Source organism: Arvicanthis niloticus, chromosome 10 (assembly GCF_011762505.2).
Source record: "Arvicanthis niloticus isolate mArvNil1 chromosome 10, mArvNil1.pat.X, whole genome shotgun sequence".
NCBI lineage: Eukaryota > Metazoa > Chordata > Mammalia > Rodentia > Muridae > Arvicanthis > Arvicanthis niloticus.
The window spans coordinates 24,504,717-24,524,225 of record NC_047667.1 but is presented as its reverse complement, the minus strand read 5'-3'; the positions used below and the strand labels follow the sequence as shown (position 1 = coordinate 24,524,225).

At 41.2% G+C, this 19,509-nt stretch overlaps 1 protein-coding gene across 3 annotated transcripts in view; it reads left to right on the top strand.

Moving 5' to 3' along the window:
* Ipo9 (importin 9) overlaps positions 1–19,509 on the top strand; it is a 50,744-nt gene that overhangs the window by 12,729 nt on the left and 18,506 nt on the right. For all 3 annotated transcript variants that reach the window (XM_034512820.2, XM_076941252.1, XM_076941253.1), the window contains exons 5-14: positions 9,626–9,714; positions 10,855–10,941; positions 11,643–11,762; positions 11,855–11,955; positions 12,141–12,199; positions 12,749–12,900; positions 14,523–14,621; positions 15,455–15,561; positions 16,416–16,555; positions 18,450–18,609. In XM_034512820.2, the coding sequence (XP_034368711.1) occupies positions 9,626–9,714; positions 10,855–10,941; positions 11,643–11,762; positions 11,855–11,955; positions 12,141–12,199; positions 12,749–12,900; positions 14,523–14,621; positions 15,455–15,561; positions 16,416–16,555; positions 18,450–18,609 (1,114 nt within the window). The remainder of the gene's footprint in view (positions 1–9,625; positions 9,715–10,854; positions 10,942–11,642; positions 11,763–11,854; positions 11,956–12,140; positions 12,200–12,748; positions 12,901–14,522; positions 14,622–15,454; positions 15,562–16,415; positions 16,556–18,449; positions 18,610–19,509) is intronic.

Genomic DNA, 19,509 nt, shown 5'->3' with positions numbered 1-19,509 from the left:
ACACCATGACCAACACAACTCTGGTAAAGTTGAGGCTTGCTGCAGCTTTAGAGGGTGAGCTCAGGATCATTATGGTGGGAAGCAGACAGGTATGGCACTAGAGCAGCAGCTGAGAGCTTTATATCTTGTTCTGCCAGCAGAGAGACAGACACTGGACTTGGCATAAGCCTTTGGAACCTCAAAGCCCATCCCCAGGGGCACACTCCCTCCAACAAGGTCACGCCTACTCCAGCAAAGCCATACCTCCTCAGACAGTTCCATTCCCTGGTGACTAAGTATCTAAATATATGCGCCTATGAGGGCCATTCTCATTCAAACCACCACAGAGGAGTTTTTGGTAGTTGACCTATGCTAATCTATGTAAAACATTGAACATAATAGCTGACATGTCGCAGTAGACTGAGTAGCCTTTAGCTATTAGACTTAACATAATTCTTGGGTATTCTTTTCTATTTAGCTGACTCTATATCCCTTGAAAATGTCTCAATAGTTTCATCTTTAAATGATAATATATAAACACATGAAATGAAGTGTAAAGTAATTAAATTCAAGGACTTGTACTCCACTGCTTAGTTCAGCCAGAGAAAAGTTAATAGTCAGTGTTCAGCTGAGTGTGGTAGTACACTACCACAAGGTAGCTCAGAGTTGTAATTCCAGTTCCAGGGATTTGATTCCCTCTTCTGACTTCTGTGGATATTGGATACACACATGGTACACAGATGTATATGCAGACAAGCACTCATACATATAAAATAAAAATAAGTCTAAAAAATGCTGATCTGAGGCTGAAAAAATGACTCAGCAATTATGACCACATACTGCTCTTACACAGGATACAGGTTTAATTCCCAGCACCAATGTTGGGCAACTCACAGTTAATGTAACTCCAGCTGCAGGAGATCTGACACTTCTGGCTTCCATAGGCATGTCACATATACATCTGGGTATATGTGACATGCCCATGGACCTTTCCTGAGGGTATGCAACACACACGAGATCGGGAGCCTACAACAGATCAAAGAATGGACACCACCACCCAAGTCCAACGTGGTGAATTCACCACAGAGTTTTATTGAGGTTACTTACAGGCATATGGGTGAGGGGTTACTTATAGGAACAGAAATGACTCAAAGACAGCTGCATCACCAAAGCCCACCCCAGCATAGGTAACAGCTCCCAAAGATGGGAACCTGGAGCACACTGCACAGGCCGCTCAGCAGGCTGGAGCCTGTCCTTTCCAGGTGCCTCAGTTGGCTCTAAATCTCTTTGTGGAAGCTTGGGTGGTTTCTGCTTCTTCCAGGCAGCCAATCTGTTCTGAGACTCTTTGCAGCGTGGCTGTACTGCATGTGAGGGGGATTCTTAGCTTTTATAGCTTACTCTGGCAGGGAGGGGCCTAGTAAATCTGGTAAGTTTCAGAGACTCTGTTTTGAGCTGTTTCTTACCTTCCTGCTTAAGGAGCTTCCTTGTAGGATGGAATGTTCTAATCTCAGAGAGAATGGTTACATGAGAGAATACCCCCATGTAAAATTACATATGGGTAGTTAAAATAATAAAAATAATTTTAAGTAGATATCAAACAAAGAATGTTAAATTAAAATAATAATAATACTGCTGGACAAGTCATCTTGTGCTGATCTTTTCAAAATCATCTTTCCCCTCTGTTCTTGTAGGCTTATGAAAATCACACACAGATATCTTATGAGACCTGCCAGTTTACATGAAATCATGAAGTGTACTTCTCTCCCTCTCTGTTCTAGAACACTGTGTAGGCCAGACTGGCCTTGAACTCAGAGATCCCTTACCTCCACTGGGATTAAAAGTGTGTGCTATCACCCCCTGGCTTTTCTCTTTTCTAACAGAACAACTCCTGTGTATCTTTTTTGACAGTTTCAAACATGTAAAAAAATGTATCTTAGTCATAACTACCCCCAAGTTCCCCACTCCACTCTTTCCAGTGCCCCCTCCTCATGTACACGTCCTCATTCTCCCTCCATTCTCCCCTACCCCCGCCACCCACCTTTTTGTTTAGCCCACTGAGTCTCATCATTGCTCACTGCAATATTGTTGTACTGCTCACTGCACACACAGCACACCCCTCCACCCTGCTGCTCTTACAGTCTTCCTGCCCCATCTTCTGTGGGTGGGGTGGGGGCTTGATACAGATGTTCCTTTTAGGGATAAGCCCTCAATAAACACTCAGCTTATTCTCAGCACTTTGACAGTAGTGTCTGCTGGCCTGCAAAGAAAGGCTTCTCTAGCCAGGGCTGGGGGGCAGTACTAATCCATGGGTTTAAGTATAAGTATTTAGAAGGCAGTTTGAGAATAAGTTACTTAACAAAAGTAATGTTTCCCCAAGACTTAGGACCTCCCAAACTATGGTCTTTTACAGGACAGGACAAAGATGAATTCCCTCTTTTGAGGAGACCTAAAATCTGGGAACTGAATCCAGGTCCTCCTCAAGAGCAGTAAGCTCTCTTCACTGCTCAGCTATCTTTCCAGCTCCTGGCCAATTATATTTGTAATGAGCTTATAATGTCGTGGTTTCCATAACGGGTTTTCATGTATCTTTAGATTCTGGTTGCTCTCACTCCCTCTTCTCCCCTGCCTCTCACCTTTAACTTCCTGTGTTCTCTTATGTTCATATCAGGTGGCTTCTGGTCCCTCACGACCTTGTCTGTCCTCAGATACTCCAAATTAAGCACACAAATCTAAGATTTCAAAGCTAGTCTCCACATATGAGAAAGGACGTGTGCTTGTCCTTCTGAGCTTGGATTACCTCACTTAATATAATATATTCTAGTATCCATCCTGCTGTGTCTTTTGATTGTGGGCTTGATATTATATTAATATTTGTTTTTTATTGAAAAGCATGCATTGATTGCTGACATTTTGTTGATTTTTTTTTTTTCTTTTCCCTCTCTTCCTCTCTTGCCTAGTATTTTTCTAACATGGTTTATTTTCTGTGGCTCATTCGTGGATTTGTTTTTCTCTTCACTGTGAGGGATTCCTTTAGTCTATTTTTGTCATGGAAAGCTTTTATCTTCCCTTTAGTTATGACAAGTCGCTTTGCTGGCACAGTGCTCTGGATTGGCAGTAGTTCTTTTCCTTCAGAACTTGAAATGCATCACTCCAAGCCCTGCTGGCTTCTAAAACTTGAGTTGTGAATGATCTGGAGTTATGCCAGTGGGCTTGCTTGTTGTGTGACTCAGTGTTTCTCTCTTGCCTCTCTCACTGTGCTTTTTCTTCTGTGTATTTTAGTCTTGTCAACACACCAGGGAAGAGATCCTCAACTGAGGAGTTTCTTCCATGAGATTGGCCTGTGGGCAAGTCTTTGAGGCATTTTCCTAATTGCTAATTGATGTAGGAGGGCCCAGCCCACTGTGGGCGGTGCCATCCCTAGGCCCAGCCCACTGTGGGCAGTTGCCATCCCTAGGCTAGTGGACCTGGGCTATATAAGAAAGGGAGCTGAGCAAACCAGGGAAGCAGCATTCTGCTGTGGCCCCAGTTTCGTTTCCTGCTTCGGTTTCCCTTGATATAACCCGTAAGCCAAAATAAGCAGTTTCTTGCCCAAGTTGTGTTTGGTCAGTGTTTTATCACAGCATCAGAAAGCAAACTAGAAAAGCGGTTTTAGTTAAATTCTAACAAAGGAAGTGTCTTTTCTGGTCTTGTCTTTGTGTTTTCTTCTGTATCTGGGTTGATACCTCTTTTTCAAACTTGGGAAATTTTTCTGTTATGATTCGTTTGAAAATATTTTCTTACCAGGCAGTGATGGTGCACACCTTCAATCCCAGCACTCCGGAGGTAGAGGCAAGCAGATCTTATTGAATTGAGGCCAGCCTTGTCTAGAGTTGGAGTTCTAGGACAGCCAGGGCTATACATAGTAACCCGGTCTTGAAAAACCAACCACAAAATAAAAGGAAGTATTCTCTATGCCTTTACAATGAGATTTTCCTGTGTCTGTTCCCCATCAAGTTAGTCTTTTCAGAGTGTCTTATCTATCTTGGAATTCCCATCTGTACCCTCTTAATGTTTTTTTTTTTTTTTGGGTTTTTTTTGTTTGTTTGTTTGTTTTTTTTTTGTTTTTTTTTTTTGTTTTTTTTTTGGTTTTTCTAGACAGGGTTTCTCTGTGTAGTCCTGGCTGTCCTGGAACTCACTCTGTAGACCAGGCTAGCCTTGAACTCAGAAATCCGCCTGCCTCTGCCTCCCGAGTGCTGGGATTAAAGGCGTGCGCCACCACCGCCCGGCCCCTCTTAATGTTTTATCTTTGTCCTTGTTGCCCTGTTCCAGTTCCTCCATCTTGTCTTCAGGTGCAGACACTCTGTCCTCTCCTTTATTAATTCTGTGCTGAGATTGTCCACAGAATTTATTTAACTGTCTTTTAATTCCAGCATTTCTGCTTGGCTTTTCTTGAGTATTTCGGTTTCTTTTGAATTCTTTCATATCATCCTAGCCTTCCTTATTTCATTCAGGTGTTTATTTGTATCTTGGAATGTGCTTGTTACACTGGGTTCTCTCTCAGGGACTTCATCTGACTCTCACTAGAGATCATTGCTATAGTTTTAGTAATTTTGGAGGAGCTACTATACTTTGTTTTTTTCCTGTTTTTTTTTTATGTTGCTGCATTGGGATTTACACATCTAGTGTTTTTTCTTTGCTTGGTTTATTTTTTGTCAGTTATAGTTTTCAGATGACAGACATATTTGAAATGGTCAAATGAGACCTGAATGTGGCGATGTTGAATGTGTAGTTCAGAAAATCATTCCTTAGACCAGGAGCAGCTCTAGGGACCTGGTATACAGGCTGTCTTATTCCCTGCATTCCATATTAGCCGTGAGAGCAACCACAGCTGCTTGATATCACCACTAAGCAATTGTCAAGAACTGTTGGAGGACAAACAACTAGGTTTAAGTAGTGTAGAGTGGACTCAGATGTTTGTTGGTAAGATAGAAATAGGGAGGAAGTAGGCTGGGTAAGAAAGAGGAGTTAGTGTAGATCCTGTGGAGAGGAATAACATTGAGCTACGTAAAAGGTAGCTAGAAGGGGAAAGTGAGACGCCTTTGGGGTCTGCAGATTTCAGAGATTGTTAAAGCTGATGGAAAGTTTTAATTAAGTAAAAAGTAAGGGATAAGATGAGAGAAAGAAGAAAAATATAGGAAGAAGAGGGGAGTTTATGAGGCTGGAGAGACGGCTCAGTGCTTAAGAGCAGTGGCTGCTCCTCCAGGGGACCCATATGATGGCTCACAGCCATCTGTAACCCCAATTCCAGAGGCTATAACTCCCTCTCCTGGCACCTCCTCAGGCACTTGGTGCACACACGTACATGCAGACAAGAGCCCCCTTCCCCCAGAAGGACGCTGATGTATGAGTTGTAACTGGGGGATGGTGGAGCATGACTGGTGGACGAACATACACAACAGTCATGAGGCATTGACATGAGGCACAACAATCATGAGGCATTGATGCAAGAGTAGACATAATTTGCCTGGAGAGTTGGCTCAGTGGTTAAAGCCACTTGTTGCTGTCACAGAGGACCTGAGTTCCCAAGACCCACATGTTGATTAATAATCCTCTATAATTCCAGCCCAAGGTATCTGACCTCCCTCTTCAGTCCTCCAAGAGCATCAGATACTCATGTGATGCATATACATACAGGCAAAATATATACATGTAGGCAAAATAGTCCTACATAAAATAATAAAACAAATATAAAAAATAGTTTTTTCTAAAAAAGGAGTATAAATAATAGAGTATCAGATATTAAAAATTATTTTGTGGGGCTGAAGAGATAGTTTAGTGGTTAAGAGCACTTGTTATTAAAATGAGGTCCTGGGTTCAATTCCTAGCACCTACCTGAAAGCTCAAAACCATCTATAGCTTCAGTTCTAGAGGATACATGTCCTCTTCTGACTTCTATAGGCACAATACATGTGGTGCACAGACATATATGAAGGCCAAGTATATATAAAAATTTAAGTAAGTAAATAAATAAATAGAAACAAAGCAAAAAAACAAAACAAAAACAAAAAAAAAAAAACCAAAAACCTACCCACCTCTGGGCTCAGCAGTTAAGAGCGTACTGGCTGTTCTTCCAGAGGATTTATGTTGAATTCCCGGTACCCACATGGCAGCTCACAACTGTCTGTAATTCCAGTTCCAAGGGATCTGACATCCTCATATAGACATACATTAGGACAGAACACCAACATACATTAAAAAAAAAAAAATGGACAGGCAGTGAGGACGCACGCCTTTAATCCCAGCACTTGGGAGACAGAGGCAGGTGGATTTCTGAGTTTGAGGCCAGCCTGGTCTACAGAGTGAGTTCCAGGACAGCCAGGGCTACACAAAGAAACCCTGTCTCGAAAATAAATAGATGGATAGATGGATGGTTGGATGGATGGATAGATAGATAGATAGATAGATAGATAGATAGATAGATAGATTCATTCATTCATTCATTTATTCATTCTTGTGCTTGAGAGGCAGGGGCAGGCATATCTTAGGAGTTTGAGGCAAGCTTGGTCTACGTAGTGAGACCTATCTTTAAAAAAAAAAAAAAAAAACCCAAAAGGGGATTAAAAGGAATATTTACAAAGCTGGAGAGATGGCTCCGCAGTTAAGCATGCATACTGCTTTTGCAGATGACCTGAGTTAAATTCTGTGTATCCACATTAAGCAGTTCATAGCTGCCTTTATTTAACTCTAGCTTCAGGGAATCCAGTGCCTCTGGCCTGTGAAGACAAATAAGATATGTATTTTTTAAAAGACTGGTTATGGAATAAATTGTTAGTTCAGCTGCACTTAGTTGCAAGTTAATTCTCAAGTCTTCTGGCTCTGGTAGGTTCTGCATGGTGTTGTGTGATAGAGGAGAAAAGAGGGAGCCTTTGATCTCTGAAGCCTCTGTTCTTGGGGCTCTGGCATATGAAAGGAGAGGAGGTTGAAAGTCTTTTCCTGCAGGGCATGTTGGTGCATGCCTTTAATCCCAGCACAAGGTGGGGGAGTGAGGGGGGAATGGCAGCAGGTGGAGTTCCAGAACAGCCAAGGATATACAGAGGAACCCTGTCCAAAACAAAACAAACAAACAAAAGTCCTTTCCTGATAATCCCTGAATTCCGTGCAGTTTGGCTCCTGGGCTCGGGTGTATAAGGAGCAGCACTCTAGGTCTAGCCGATGAATCTGTTTACTTGGCATCTACACTGCGGTTTACATGTCAGTTCAGTATTAATAGTAGGTTATCTATTGATTCTATGTCAAAGGCAAATCTCCGTCTGTTTCAAAGCATCCTGTTCTTATCCGTAGTTGCCCTTTTACAGTACCTACTGTGTTCCTATTGCTGAACTTTCAGCTCAGAAACACCAGAAAGACCAAGGTGCTCCTTGATTGACCTTTCACCTCCCTGCTTCTGTATGAATGAGATGACTGCTTTGTGGAATTGAACTTCTAAGAGCCTTTACTTAGCTCTCATAGTGCCAGGATATCTAGCAAAGGACAATTGTTTTAGCCAAAGAGGGGAAATCCTAATCTTCCTGTACAGAGTTCAGCTTCTTTCTGACAGACCAGGAAAGAAAAGATGGCAGTACAGTTACTCTGATTGGAATGCAGAAGAGTCTTTGTACTTGACTAAGGAAATTATTATACAGTGAGGTCACTTTTCTGTCAGCCAAGAGAAGGAACTGATGAAGAAACCTGTATCCTTTGTAATGAGTCATCAGGCATGAAGTGGACGGCAGCCAACCTCCATTCACAAATAGTTACACCAGCTGATTTCAAAAGAGGGCAGACTTCACACCACAGGAACTGGAGTGTACATGAGGACAGAAAAGTACTAGTGTGTGCGTAAGAACTCAGGAGAAACATGGGACCGGTTGTCTATAGGGGTTTCTTTTTTATTTTGAGATGGAGGTCACTCTGTGTTGCCCAGGCTGCCTTCTAACTCCTAGGCTCCTGTAATCCTGCCTCAGCTTCCTGAATAGCTGGGAAAGGGCGTGTCCAGCTGTGCCCAATGTCTTAGAGACTTTTGGGGGGAAGATACTGTTCTTGACTTCCGAGTTATTTTTCTGTTTATAAAAGAGAACATGGTCCCATGATATGAAGGAAATATATGCTAAGAATTTAAATATTTGATCCAATAGATAAATCTTTTACTTCTGTCTTATAGTTTTGTAAATTTAGGTGTTAATATCCCAAACTTTCTGGCTTGATAATAATGACCTTAAAAAACTTACTTTAAATTTAAACCTATAAAGTATGAACAAATTGAGGCTACTCACAACGATTATAGGAAAGTTAAGTACAGTTAGCCACTTCAATACCACCTCTTTTATCCGTCTATGTAGTGGTGATGGTGGTGATAACACTGGGTATTTGACCAGACCCTTGGACATGCTAAGCTACACCCAAGCTCTATGCTGTATTTTTTTCATAAAGCTTTTATCAATAAATGCAGGTTATGCTTGATCTTAGGCCAAAGGCTAGGAGGTGGTAATATGCTAGCTATCCAGTGTATTTATTTGGGCTGACTTCAATCTGTCAATGGAATTTGATACTCCTTTATTAAGATAAAGCTCGGAATTTATCTTTCGAAAGGAAGCCACATTCCTAAAAAATAGCTGGTCTCCAGTATTTGATCTGTATTTGACCTGTGGGGATGGTACAGGGTCTTTATGTGCTTTGCATATCATTTTCTTATTTTAGTTTTTCCAGGCACAAGAAGATGTGACCTGTCTTTTCTCACCTCTTTCAAATCTGCACATGGGTTAAACACTTTCACTTGGGAATCTTCTTCCTGTCCAGTTAACAGCAACCCCGGAATTACACACTGATAAATGGAGCTGAAACTTAATACATTTTTGGCTGGGAGGATGGGTGGGTGGGTGGGTAGTTGGTTGGTTGGTTGGTTGGTTGGTTGGTTTTTCTCAAGCCCTGTGTCTCACCATGTCCTGGAACTTGATCTGTACCATGCTGACCTTGAACTCAGAGATCCACCAACCTCTGCCTTCTAAGTGCTGGGATTAAAGGCATGTGACACTATGCCCTGTTTATGTCTGTTTTGATATTTACATTGAAGTAACTTGTCAGGAGACAGAGCTGACAGAAACCAGAATAGCAGTTAAGAGATCTCGAGAGTGCCCAAATGCTGTCATGGCTCAAGCTCAGAAGGATCCCTGTTTGTCTTACTTGTATGCAGTTGTGTTGCAGATGGCTTTAGTCTGTGTGCTTTTCCTTTTAATTTCTTATATCTTCTTTTTTTTTTTTTTTAATTTATTTATTATATATGAGTACACTGTAGCTGTCTTCAGACACACCAGAAGAGGGCATCAGATCTCATTACAGATGGTTGTGAGCCACCATGTGGTTGCTGGGATTTGAACTCAGGACCTCTAGAAGTGCAGTCAGTGCTCTTAACCACTGAGCCATCTCTCCAGCCCCCTCTTATATCTTCTTTTGTGTTCCTATTCTCTCTCCCCTTCTGATGAATAATACTTCTGGCTCCTTTTTCTCCCCAGAGTGAGCTTGCTAGACAAGTGGTCATTCCTATGTGCTGACTAGGAACTGCTGCCTAAGATGACTTGCAAGTTTTCACACTTTGCCTTTATGGAGCATCTTTTACTTTTTGTCTTTGCAGAGTTTACTCGAGAAGTGACAGACACACAGATGCCACTTGTTGCTCCTGTCATTCTCCCAGAGATGTATAAGATATTCACCATGGCCGAGGTATGGACTCTCAGCCCAGTAGGTGCAGCAAAAGGACCTGCTTGGCTCTGATCATCTCACCTCTCAGGTGTATGGCGATGGTTGTTGTCACTGGTGCCAAGTAACTGGAACTGACAGTGATCTAGATCAGAAATTGAATTGACCATAGTCTTTGAACTCATGACTACAAGGAAAAGCACTTGATGAAATAACCAAAGTGTCTCAACACCACTCAGCTTTGCACCCTATCATCCTTGAGTGCATAGTGCCATTCTTGACCTAACCTACTCAACCAAGGATTTAGAAATCATCTGTTACTTCATTGCAAGGATAGAATCTTAATGTATTATGTATATATGTGTTAGTATGTACATAAATAATGATCTGTACTCAGTAATATATGAATACTTGCCCCCAGTGAATACTCTACATTGTAAAGGAAATATATTGAGAAGTGGGGATCAGCTCAGTATAGAGTATGTGCTTTCAAGGCCCTGGGTTCATCCTTCTGTCATCACACAGTAGAGACAGAGTAGCAGCTGAGCACGTCGTAACCCCATTTCCAAAAAAGGAAAAACATCTATTAGCCAAGGTGGACATGGTAGAGGGTGTCTCTAAACCCAGCACTCAGCAGGCAAAGGAAAGGTAATTTCTGTGATTTGTAGGCCAGTGGGGGCTGTTGAGTAAGATCTTGTCTTTTGTTAGGATTTCAAGTATTACAGGACCTGTTTTTTTAAAGTCACAGAGGCCTGTATGTATTAAAGGCTATTCTAGTGAGTTTAGCCTCCTACTGCTTTATGCTCTCCCTCTCTCTGTTTTGTGTTTTTGTTTCTGTTTTATTTGTATTTCAAGTACACAGATATAGTCTCCCTCTGTGTAGCCCTGGCTGACCTGGAACTCACTTTGTAGACCAGGCTGGCCTTGAACTCACAGAAATCTGCCTGCCTCTGTTTCCCCAGTGATGGGATTAAAGGTATATACTGCCAGCCACCTTATGCTCTCTTAATTACAGAAACCCAATTTTTTACATAAGTGGATTGCATCTGTGTCTCTTTAGGGAATTAACTGTGAGGATTCATTGGTTAGTCCTAGTTTTACTTCTAGTCACATGTACAACATATATGCTCCAATCTCAGGGTTATGCCGTGATCTTTTTCTCAGGTGTATGGTATTCGAACTCGTTCCCGGGCAGTGGAGATTTTTACTACGTGTGCTCATATGATCTGTAACATGGAGGAACTGGAAAAGGTAAGTGAGCCTTTGACAAAATTTATGCTTCAAAGTCTTTATTAATACTTTACATTGCCAAAGACCCATTTCATAACTACCAGAAAGCACGCTAGCCAGTTTTAGAGATTTAGCATTTTCATTAACATTTTAACATACATATATTATTTCTATATCTTAGCTTTATGTTTCCTCAAACACCTTTTCTGTATTCTCTTTTTACTTCTTTCTGTTTTGATGTTTTTGTTTTGTTTGTTTATTTTGTTTTGTGTTTGGGTATTGTTGTTTGGGGCATTGGGGGCGTTGCTTTGGTTTGGGTTTCTCCATGCTGGGAATTAAACCCAGGACCTCACATATTCCAAGCAAGCACTCTACCACGGAGCTATATTCCAAGTGTTTCTGTTTCCTTTTACATTGGACATCTCAAGCCTTTCTTTTCTTCTGGCCTTCTCGTGTAAAGGAAAGCTAGCTGGAAATTCTGATTCCCGTGATCCAGGTGCTTTTCTGAGAGTGAGTGCATGGACTAGGTTTCGGAAGACTATAGTGAAGAAGTGCAGGTAGGAGCTGAGGTCAGAAGGCTTGAGAAACTCCTGCAGTGACTATAGCTCTGCCCTTTCATTAGGACCTGGCCCTAAAAGATGCTTTAAAACTGAGAATTTAGTGTGTGTGCTGAGCTCTGGGTTGAGGGTTTGTCCAGCATTGACTTTGGTTTCTGTTGTCAGGGTGCAGCCAAAGTCCTGATCTTTCCCGTGGTGCAGCAGTTCACAGAGGCCTTTGTTCAGGCGCTCCAGATGCCGGATGGCCCCACATCTGACAGTGGTTTTAAGATGGAGGTTCTGAAGGTAAAGATATACTATCAGTAAGCTTAGAGCTGAGAAAGAGTCAGAAATCATTGGTTGCTGCTGTGTTGCTTAGTAGTATTTTCTCTTCTCAGGCAGTGACAGCCTTGGTGAAAAACTTCCCAAAGCACATGGTGTCCTCCATGCAACAGATCCTGCCCATTGTTTGGAACACTCTAACTGAAAGTGCTGCCTTATATCCTTTCCTGAAAACTCAGAGAACCCGCCACTGCCTAACACTGGGGATCTAGCCTTGGGTCTCAGTCTTGTGCTCTTATATCTAAGTGTTATATCTGTTCTTGGTGTTGGGGTATACAGCACTCCCTTGTAGACTATATGTAAAGCAGACTCCAGATTCTCTTTCTTTACTCTGCATCATACTTATGTGAGGACAGAAGTGAATTACACAGAGGAAGTGGAAGATCCTGTGGATTCTGATGGTACGTAGTTTATCTGATCCTAATGGAAATACCAATTCTTAGGGAAAGGGATATTGACACAGACAAGTCAGAAGTAGAAAACAAAAGTGGTAAAAGTATCTTTTCAGTGTATTAGGTGTGAGCCATTGAGAATTCATCATCTTCTGTGTCATCCTTAAGGAAGCTTGCAAAGCCAGCTGAAAATTGTGACATTTGAATGTAACAGATGTCTGATACAGCTAGCTACCTGTGTCATTTTATCTCATTTAATTTCAAAGTCTCACATGATGATAGCCTTCATTTATATGTCAGTATTTTTAAGTACTTCAGATCAAAACTAGACACGCTGGGAAATACGTTCAGTGTTTATAATTCTTTTACTCCTAAAAGTATTTAATATCCTCAAACTTCCTATCTTTGACTCTTCAGCCTCTTCTACCAATCCTTCAGGAAAAATTAGCAAGTACTTTACACGTTCATTAATTTACAAAGATAATGTAGTTTATTTCTGGAACGGATCCTCCCTTTTGTTTTCATGGCATTGATTTCTACTGTCATGTATCCCTGTAGGAGAAGTCCTGGGCTTTGAAAACCTCGTCTTTAGCATTTTTGAGTTTGTCCATGCCCTATTGGAAAACAGCAAATTCAAAAGCACGGTTAAGAAAGCTCTGCCTGAGCTCATCTACTACATCATCCTGTACATGCAGATCACCGAGGAGCAGGTAATAACGTGGGAGACAGCTACTAAGTTGCGTTGGAAACTTGGTCAAGTAAACATCTCATTTCTATAAAACAGACATGGAGAGACTAACTTTATGTGAAATCCTAGAGAAGTTATGGTATTATTTTATCAATCCTAATGTTAGACTTTCAGAACATTTTTTTCATTAGGAAAATCTCTGTGAAACCACTGAGCAAAAATCATAGTTTGTAGGAGAACTTATCCGGCACTTCCTGTAAACAGTGAGGTTAGTCTTTATCCCCTGCCAGCCATCAAGAGTGCAGCAGCTCAGACTAGGGATCCTGGAGATCTTACACAAGCCCTGGGAGTTCCCATGATTTAGCTACATCTACAAAGCCCCATACTAAGTAAACTATATCATCAAATTTAGAGTTTGAATCTGAGTCACATTTTCTTAGCCTAATCTGCAATGCAGACAGTATATTAATAGGCTTTTATTTCAGCTTGCTCCTGTTCCTGCCTCCACACTTGTTAGTATTGTTTGATCAGCATTTGTTCTTTGCCATGTTGAAGCCTCCATGGCTTCTCTGATCTTCACTTAGAAGAGGAACAAAATAAACAACTAGGTTTTTAAAACTTCTTTCTCCAGCCAGGCATGGTGGTACATACCTTTAATCCCAGCACTCAAGAGGCAGAGGCAGTCTGGTTTCTGAGACTGAAGCCAGCATGAGCTACAGAGGGAAGCCAGGACAGTCAGGGCTACACAGAGAAACCCTGTTTCAAAAAAAATTTAATTAAAAATAAATTAATTTCCCCAGATCTGGAAATAGTTGCAGAAAGAGCAAAGTGGTGAAAGTACTCAGAACACATTGTATGAAGTTCTCAACAAATTAATAAAAATACTGTATTTAAAGTACTAACAAAAAAATGCATCAGCTTAGACCATTGAGATGGCTCAGCAGGTAAAGACATTCACTACCAAGCCCAATGACCTTGGTTTAATCCTCTGATCCGTGTGGTAGGACAGAACTGACTCCTGATATTTGCTCTCTGACCTCCTCATAAGCATAAATGTATTTTTTTTTTAATTAATATAATGCCAGGTGGTGGAACATACCTTTAATTGCAGCCCTCGGAAGGCAGAAACAGGCAGATCTGAGTTCAAGGCCAGCCTGGTTTACAGTGTTCCAGGATAGCCAGAACTACACAGAGAAATCCTGTCTGGAAAAAAAAAAAGAAAGAAAAGGAGAGAGAGAGAGAGAGAGAGAGAGAGAGAGAGAGAGAGAGAGAGAAAAGACTATGATAGTGTCTTTCACACATATCAGCACAAAAAATTGCTGTACTTTTATAGTAAATACCCAATATATTCAGAAAATCTGCTTATCAGAGTAGCAAGCTGATGGTAGCAACAGAGAACTAAGTAATTTGTCATATTCTAAAAAAGATTATTGTAGATAAATAGCCAGTCCTACATTTTTGGATAATCATTTGTTTCTCAACAACAACAACAAAAAATTTAAAGTATTGGGAGGTAGGTGGAGGGCTCTTAGTTTAAGACCAGCCAGAGCTACATAGTGAGACCCTGCTTCAAAAAGAAAAAGACTGTAGAGTTTTGATCAGGAGAAGATTGACTAGAATGAGCCGACTTCCTCTCCTTCACAGATTAAAGTGTGGACAGCTAACCCACAACAGTTTGTCGAAGATGAGGATGATGACACATTCTCCTACACTGTTAGAATAGCAGCTCAAGACTTACTGCTGGTAAGTTACCTTGCTACTTCAACCAGATAACCCTTCAGTAACTGGAAGTTTCTTCCTAGACACCTAACCCAAGGTAAGCGGTACTGTGGGACAGCTTTATCACAGACTTTTTTAAGGATATAAGAAAGTTGCTCATGAAATTTGAGACTGAGAAATTCCAAAGTTTTTGCACCTGGCTCATTGAGTTTAGAACATTTCAGTTTAATCTGCCTTCAACAGACCTCCATAGCACATATCAGAAACTGACAAACTTAAAAAGATTGGGAAGTAAGCATGCAACATCAGCTCGTGAGTTCTCTGGCTTCTCCAACTTGGGCATAGGGTTGTCTCTAGGTTGAATGCTGTGAAGAAACTGCCAGTTTTTCTTGGATTTGTTGGTAAACCATGCATTTGTATTTAGTGCTTCTAAGTCACCTGTCATGGGTTACAGGAGGAGCTGGGTGTGTAGTTCAGTGTGAAAAGTGAGCTTGATTGAATTGCCAGCTCCAAAAAATAAAGTAGGACAGAAAAAAAATAATACACTGTTAGAGCAGCCTCATATTCTCATAATCAGTCAGTTTCAAAGAGAATATCTTGTCCATTGTTGTCCAAAGCTAATTATCATTTTTTCATTTATGCTAATAGAGCCAGAATGATCAGCTATTTAGAGCTATTTAGAGCTTTATGGTGCTTTATAGTGCCTGAACACCACAGTTTCAGGTGTTACCTTAGCTTCATCAGAGACCCTGAACTAATGGGGTCACTTTTAATACACCTGATGAGGCTTTAGTATGGGTGTATCAGAATTTGAACCATAGACATACATAGATTTATTTTTCAATCTTCTCTCGTAGGCTGTGGCCACAGATTTCCAGAATGAGAGTGCAGTGGCCCTGGCTACTGCAGCCACTCGGCATTTACAGGAAGCAGAGCAGACAAAAACCAGCGGTACTGAGCACTGGTAAGGGTGAGCAGAAGCTCTGCTTACAGCCTTGTTTGAAGCATTGCTGTGTCTGAGGGGAAATGAGCCCATTCTATCCCTTTTTAAATAGCTTTGACAGGGGGCACTTTTGGTTTTAATTCGAAGACTCGACTATTATACTTCCGTGTTTTCTGTAACACTTAATAGTGTTTAAACTGAAAGAATGAGACTAGATGTAGTACATGACTTCTCTCCTAACACTCGGAAGGTAGAAGCAAGAGATTTAGAAGTCCAAGGCCATCATTGTCAGATACATAGCAAGTTTGAGTCGAGCCTGGCCTATGTGAGACCCTATCTCAAAAAAATAAGGGCTACGGCTGGATAGATGGCTCAGCAGTTAAGAGCAATTAAGAGGTTCAATTCTCAGCAAAACTACACGGTGGCTCACAAACATCTGTAATGGGATCAGATGCCCTCTTCTGGTGTGTCTGAAGACAGCGACAGTGATCTCTATAAAATAAATAAATAAATAAATAAATAAATAAATCTTTAAAAAACAAGAACAGATGAGATGGCTCAGCAGGTAAGGATGCTTGATGTCAACCTGGCAAACAGTTCAATCCCTAGAACCCAGAGCATAGAAGTGAGGAGCTTTAGAAAGGTATCCTCTGATTCCACCCACGCCATTGCTGGTGCTCCCACATGATAGATGATAGGCAGATGGATGGGTGGGTGGATGGATGGATGGATACATATAGAAATATACTTTTAAGTAAATTAATTAGAAATACTGACAAATGATTTTGGGATCAAATTACTTTGGAATACTCTGAATGGCCTTACTTATTTTGGAAGTGTAGTTTGCTTTTCCAACTGCAGTATCCCTGTTACAGGTGGAAGATCCACGAGGCCTGTATGCTTGCTCTAGGCTCTGTGAAGTCTATCATCACTGACAGTGTGAAAAATGGCAGGATCCATTTTGATATGCATGGGTTCCTGACCAATGTCATCCTTGCAGACCTCAACCTGTCAGGTATGTTTGAATACATGCCAGGATTCTAGAAGATCTTGGGACCTGATGTTAACTCACTTAGGTACTTTTTAGTATTTGTTTCATTGTGTACCTGTGTGTGTATGATTTTTGCACATCATAGACCAGAAGAGGTTGTTGAGTATCCTATATTACCCTCTGCCTAGATCTTTGAGACAAGGTCTCTCCTTGGAGTTGGGGTTCACATCTTGGCTAGACAGAATCCAGCAAACCCCATCAGACCTATTGTTTCCACCGCTGTCCAGAGCTGGGATCACAGGCGTTTTCTGGGCCCTCTGGCTTGTTGCATTCAAAATCCTAGCCTTGTGATTACAGAGAAAGCATTCTTAATCCCTGAGCTATCTCTTCTCTTAGCCTCCTTCCCTCCCTCTCTTCCTCCCTCTTTCCTTCCTCCCCCTCTCTTCCCCTTACTCCCTCTTGCTCTCCCCTGTATGTTTGTCTGTCTGTCTGTCTCTGTCTTCCTCAGTTTTGTGTGTGTGTGTGTGTGTTTGTGTATGTAAAGATCTGAGTTTAGTTCTTAATACTTAAAGAGATGTAAGTCACAAGTGCTTGTAGCTCGAGTTCCAAGGGATCTGATGCCCTCTAATGGCAACTACTGGCACTGTATGTAATGTGCACACATCACATATGTATATATTCATAAATGAGATTAAAATCTTTAAACAAAAACACCACAAGAAGTGTGGCTTGTATCTATTCTGTTAGTTATAATAGCTATTATGTCATATATGTATCATAAAACCTCTGGAAAGTGTTGTTGATCATTTGGGAAGGAATGAGAATAAAAAAGTTAATGTCTTGCTATTCCTTTAAAAATGATTTTAGGAGCTGGAGAGATGGTTCAGTGGTTTAGAACACTGGTTTTTCTTTCAGACTCTGGGTTTGGTTCCCAGCACCCATATGGCAGCCCACAGCTGTTTGTAGCTCCAGTTTTAGGGAGGTCCCATGTCCTCTTCTGGGTACCAGGCACACATGAAGTACACACACATACATGCAAACAAAATTCCCATACATATAAAATTATAAAATGTTTAAATTAAAAGATGATGGTTTTAGCATTAAGGACTTCTAGAAATACCTAAGCCATACTTTGGTAGTTACTACCTCTGTATCTAAAGTGTTAGTAATTCTTTCCTGGTTTGTTAAGAACTACTACTCAATAATTCCTCAATTTGATATTTTAATGTGAGCAACTAAGCTAAGCTCTTTGACAAGCTGAATAAATTCAGTATTCTTAAACAGTTTATGCTTAGCAGGAGATAGTAATTGTTATACCAGTAGATTGGAGTGTCAAACAAAATACAGCATATGAGAAAGCTGAACATATAGAATTACAGTGGCTCAGAGATGACTGAGATTACTGCAGGCTGAGAAATCATAGAGACAGTATGACAGGAACCTGTTGACTTGTGATTTAAACAAAGCTTAGAGTTGACAAAGCAAGATGTGAGTTCTAAGTCCTGCTATGTGCTTTAGCTTAATAGCCATCGAGGGAGCCTTGAATGTCAGCACTAGTATCATGTGTGTTTGGTGGACTGTAAAATTATTTGTCAGGTTATTAATAGAGGGATAACATAGAGCTGTAGTTGAGACAGTGATAGGAAAGAAGAGGCAGTGGATGGATTTAGAAAAGGGACCAGTGCGGGTAAGCAGTAGTGAGGACTTCAGTCTCAGAATAGTCAGAGGTAGAATTGAGAAAAAGGATTCTGTGCCATTTACTGCACCTCTGCTTTTACCATGTGAAATTGTGCTTTTTCTTTCATAGAAGTCATCTATGTTGTATGGTGTGTTTGTTAACATTTGAGAAATGGAGTTGGGCAAGAGCAGGGGAAGAGGGACTTTTCATCATGCAGCCTGCAATTGCTCTTCCTCCTAGCGTCTCCTTTCCTCTTGGGCCGGGCACTGTGGGCTGCCAGTCGCTTCACTGTCGCTATGTCCCCTGAACTGATTCAGCAGTTCCTACAGGCAACAGTTAGTGGTCTTCATGAGACACAACCCCCGTCAGTTCGCATCTCTGCTGTGAGAGCCATCTGGGGGTAAGTACGCCACTCTAGAATGCTAAGAACTGCTTGAAGAGAAAATGGCTCAGGTAGAGAACATCACAGCTGTCCTGTGCATTATGGTGCCTAGAATTTTCTCCTGAAGACCTCTTCTGGAGGAATACTGGAGAGAAAGGGAAAGAAGCTCCGCAGGTGACTCCAGAAGGTGGTGCCTTTTGTTCCTTATTCCCTTTAAATTCAAAGAGCCACTTCCTGTCTTCAGTGGAGGCACTTAACCCAAGGCTCTGAATAATTTGCATAATGTTTGTGAAGGACATAACTCTGATTAGCAGACACATGATTGTGTTGGTAATCTGTGTATTGGGATCTGAATGTGGGCGAATGTGGCATAGAAACAAGCTATTTCTCCCAGCTTCATTTCTTTTTCATAGGTAAAGACTAGAGGTTTCATAGTCATTACTTATGTTCCTACTCAGACCAGAGGACACATTGATATTTGAAAATGTTTTCTTTTCAATTCATAGTTTTATTTGATGTGTATGAGTGGTGTTTTTTTTGCGCATGTCTGTGTTCTGTGTGCATGCTTGGTACTTACAGAGGTCAGAAGAGAACATTGCATCCCCTGGAATTAGAGGTATAGACAGTTATAAGCCATCTTGTGAGTATAAGGAATTGAGCCCAGGTCCTCAATAGGAAGGAACACGTACTCTTAACTGCTGAGCCCTCTCTCTAGGCCTGAACATTGTTATTTTGAAGGATATTTTAAGATCCAAATTTAAGCATCTCAATTGAATTCTATGCATGAGAATTACAAAGTTTATGTTCCTTACGTATCTTACCATTTGAGACAGTGATTGAGAATCCATGCATTGAGAAGGAGAGGGGAAGGGAGGGAGATCCTTTGGGAACATTGAGGAATCACCTGTTCTGCCTGCG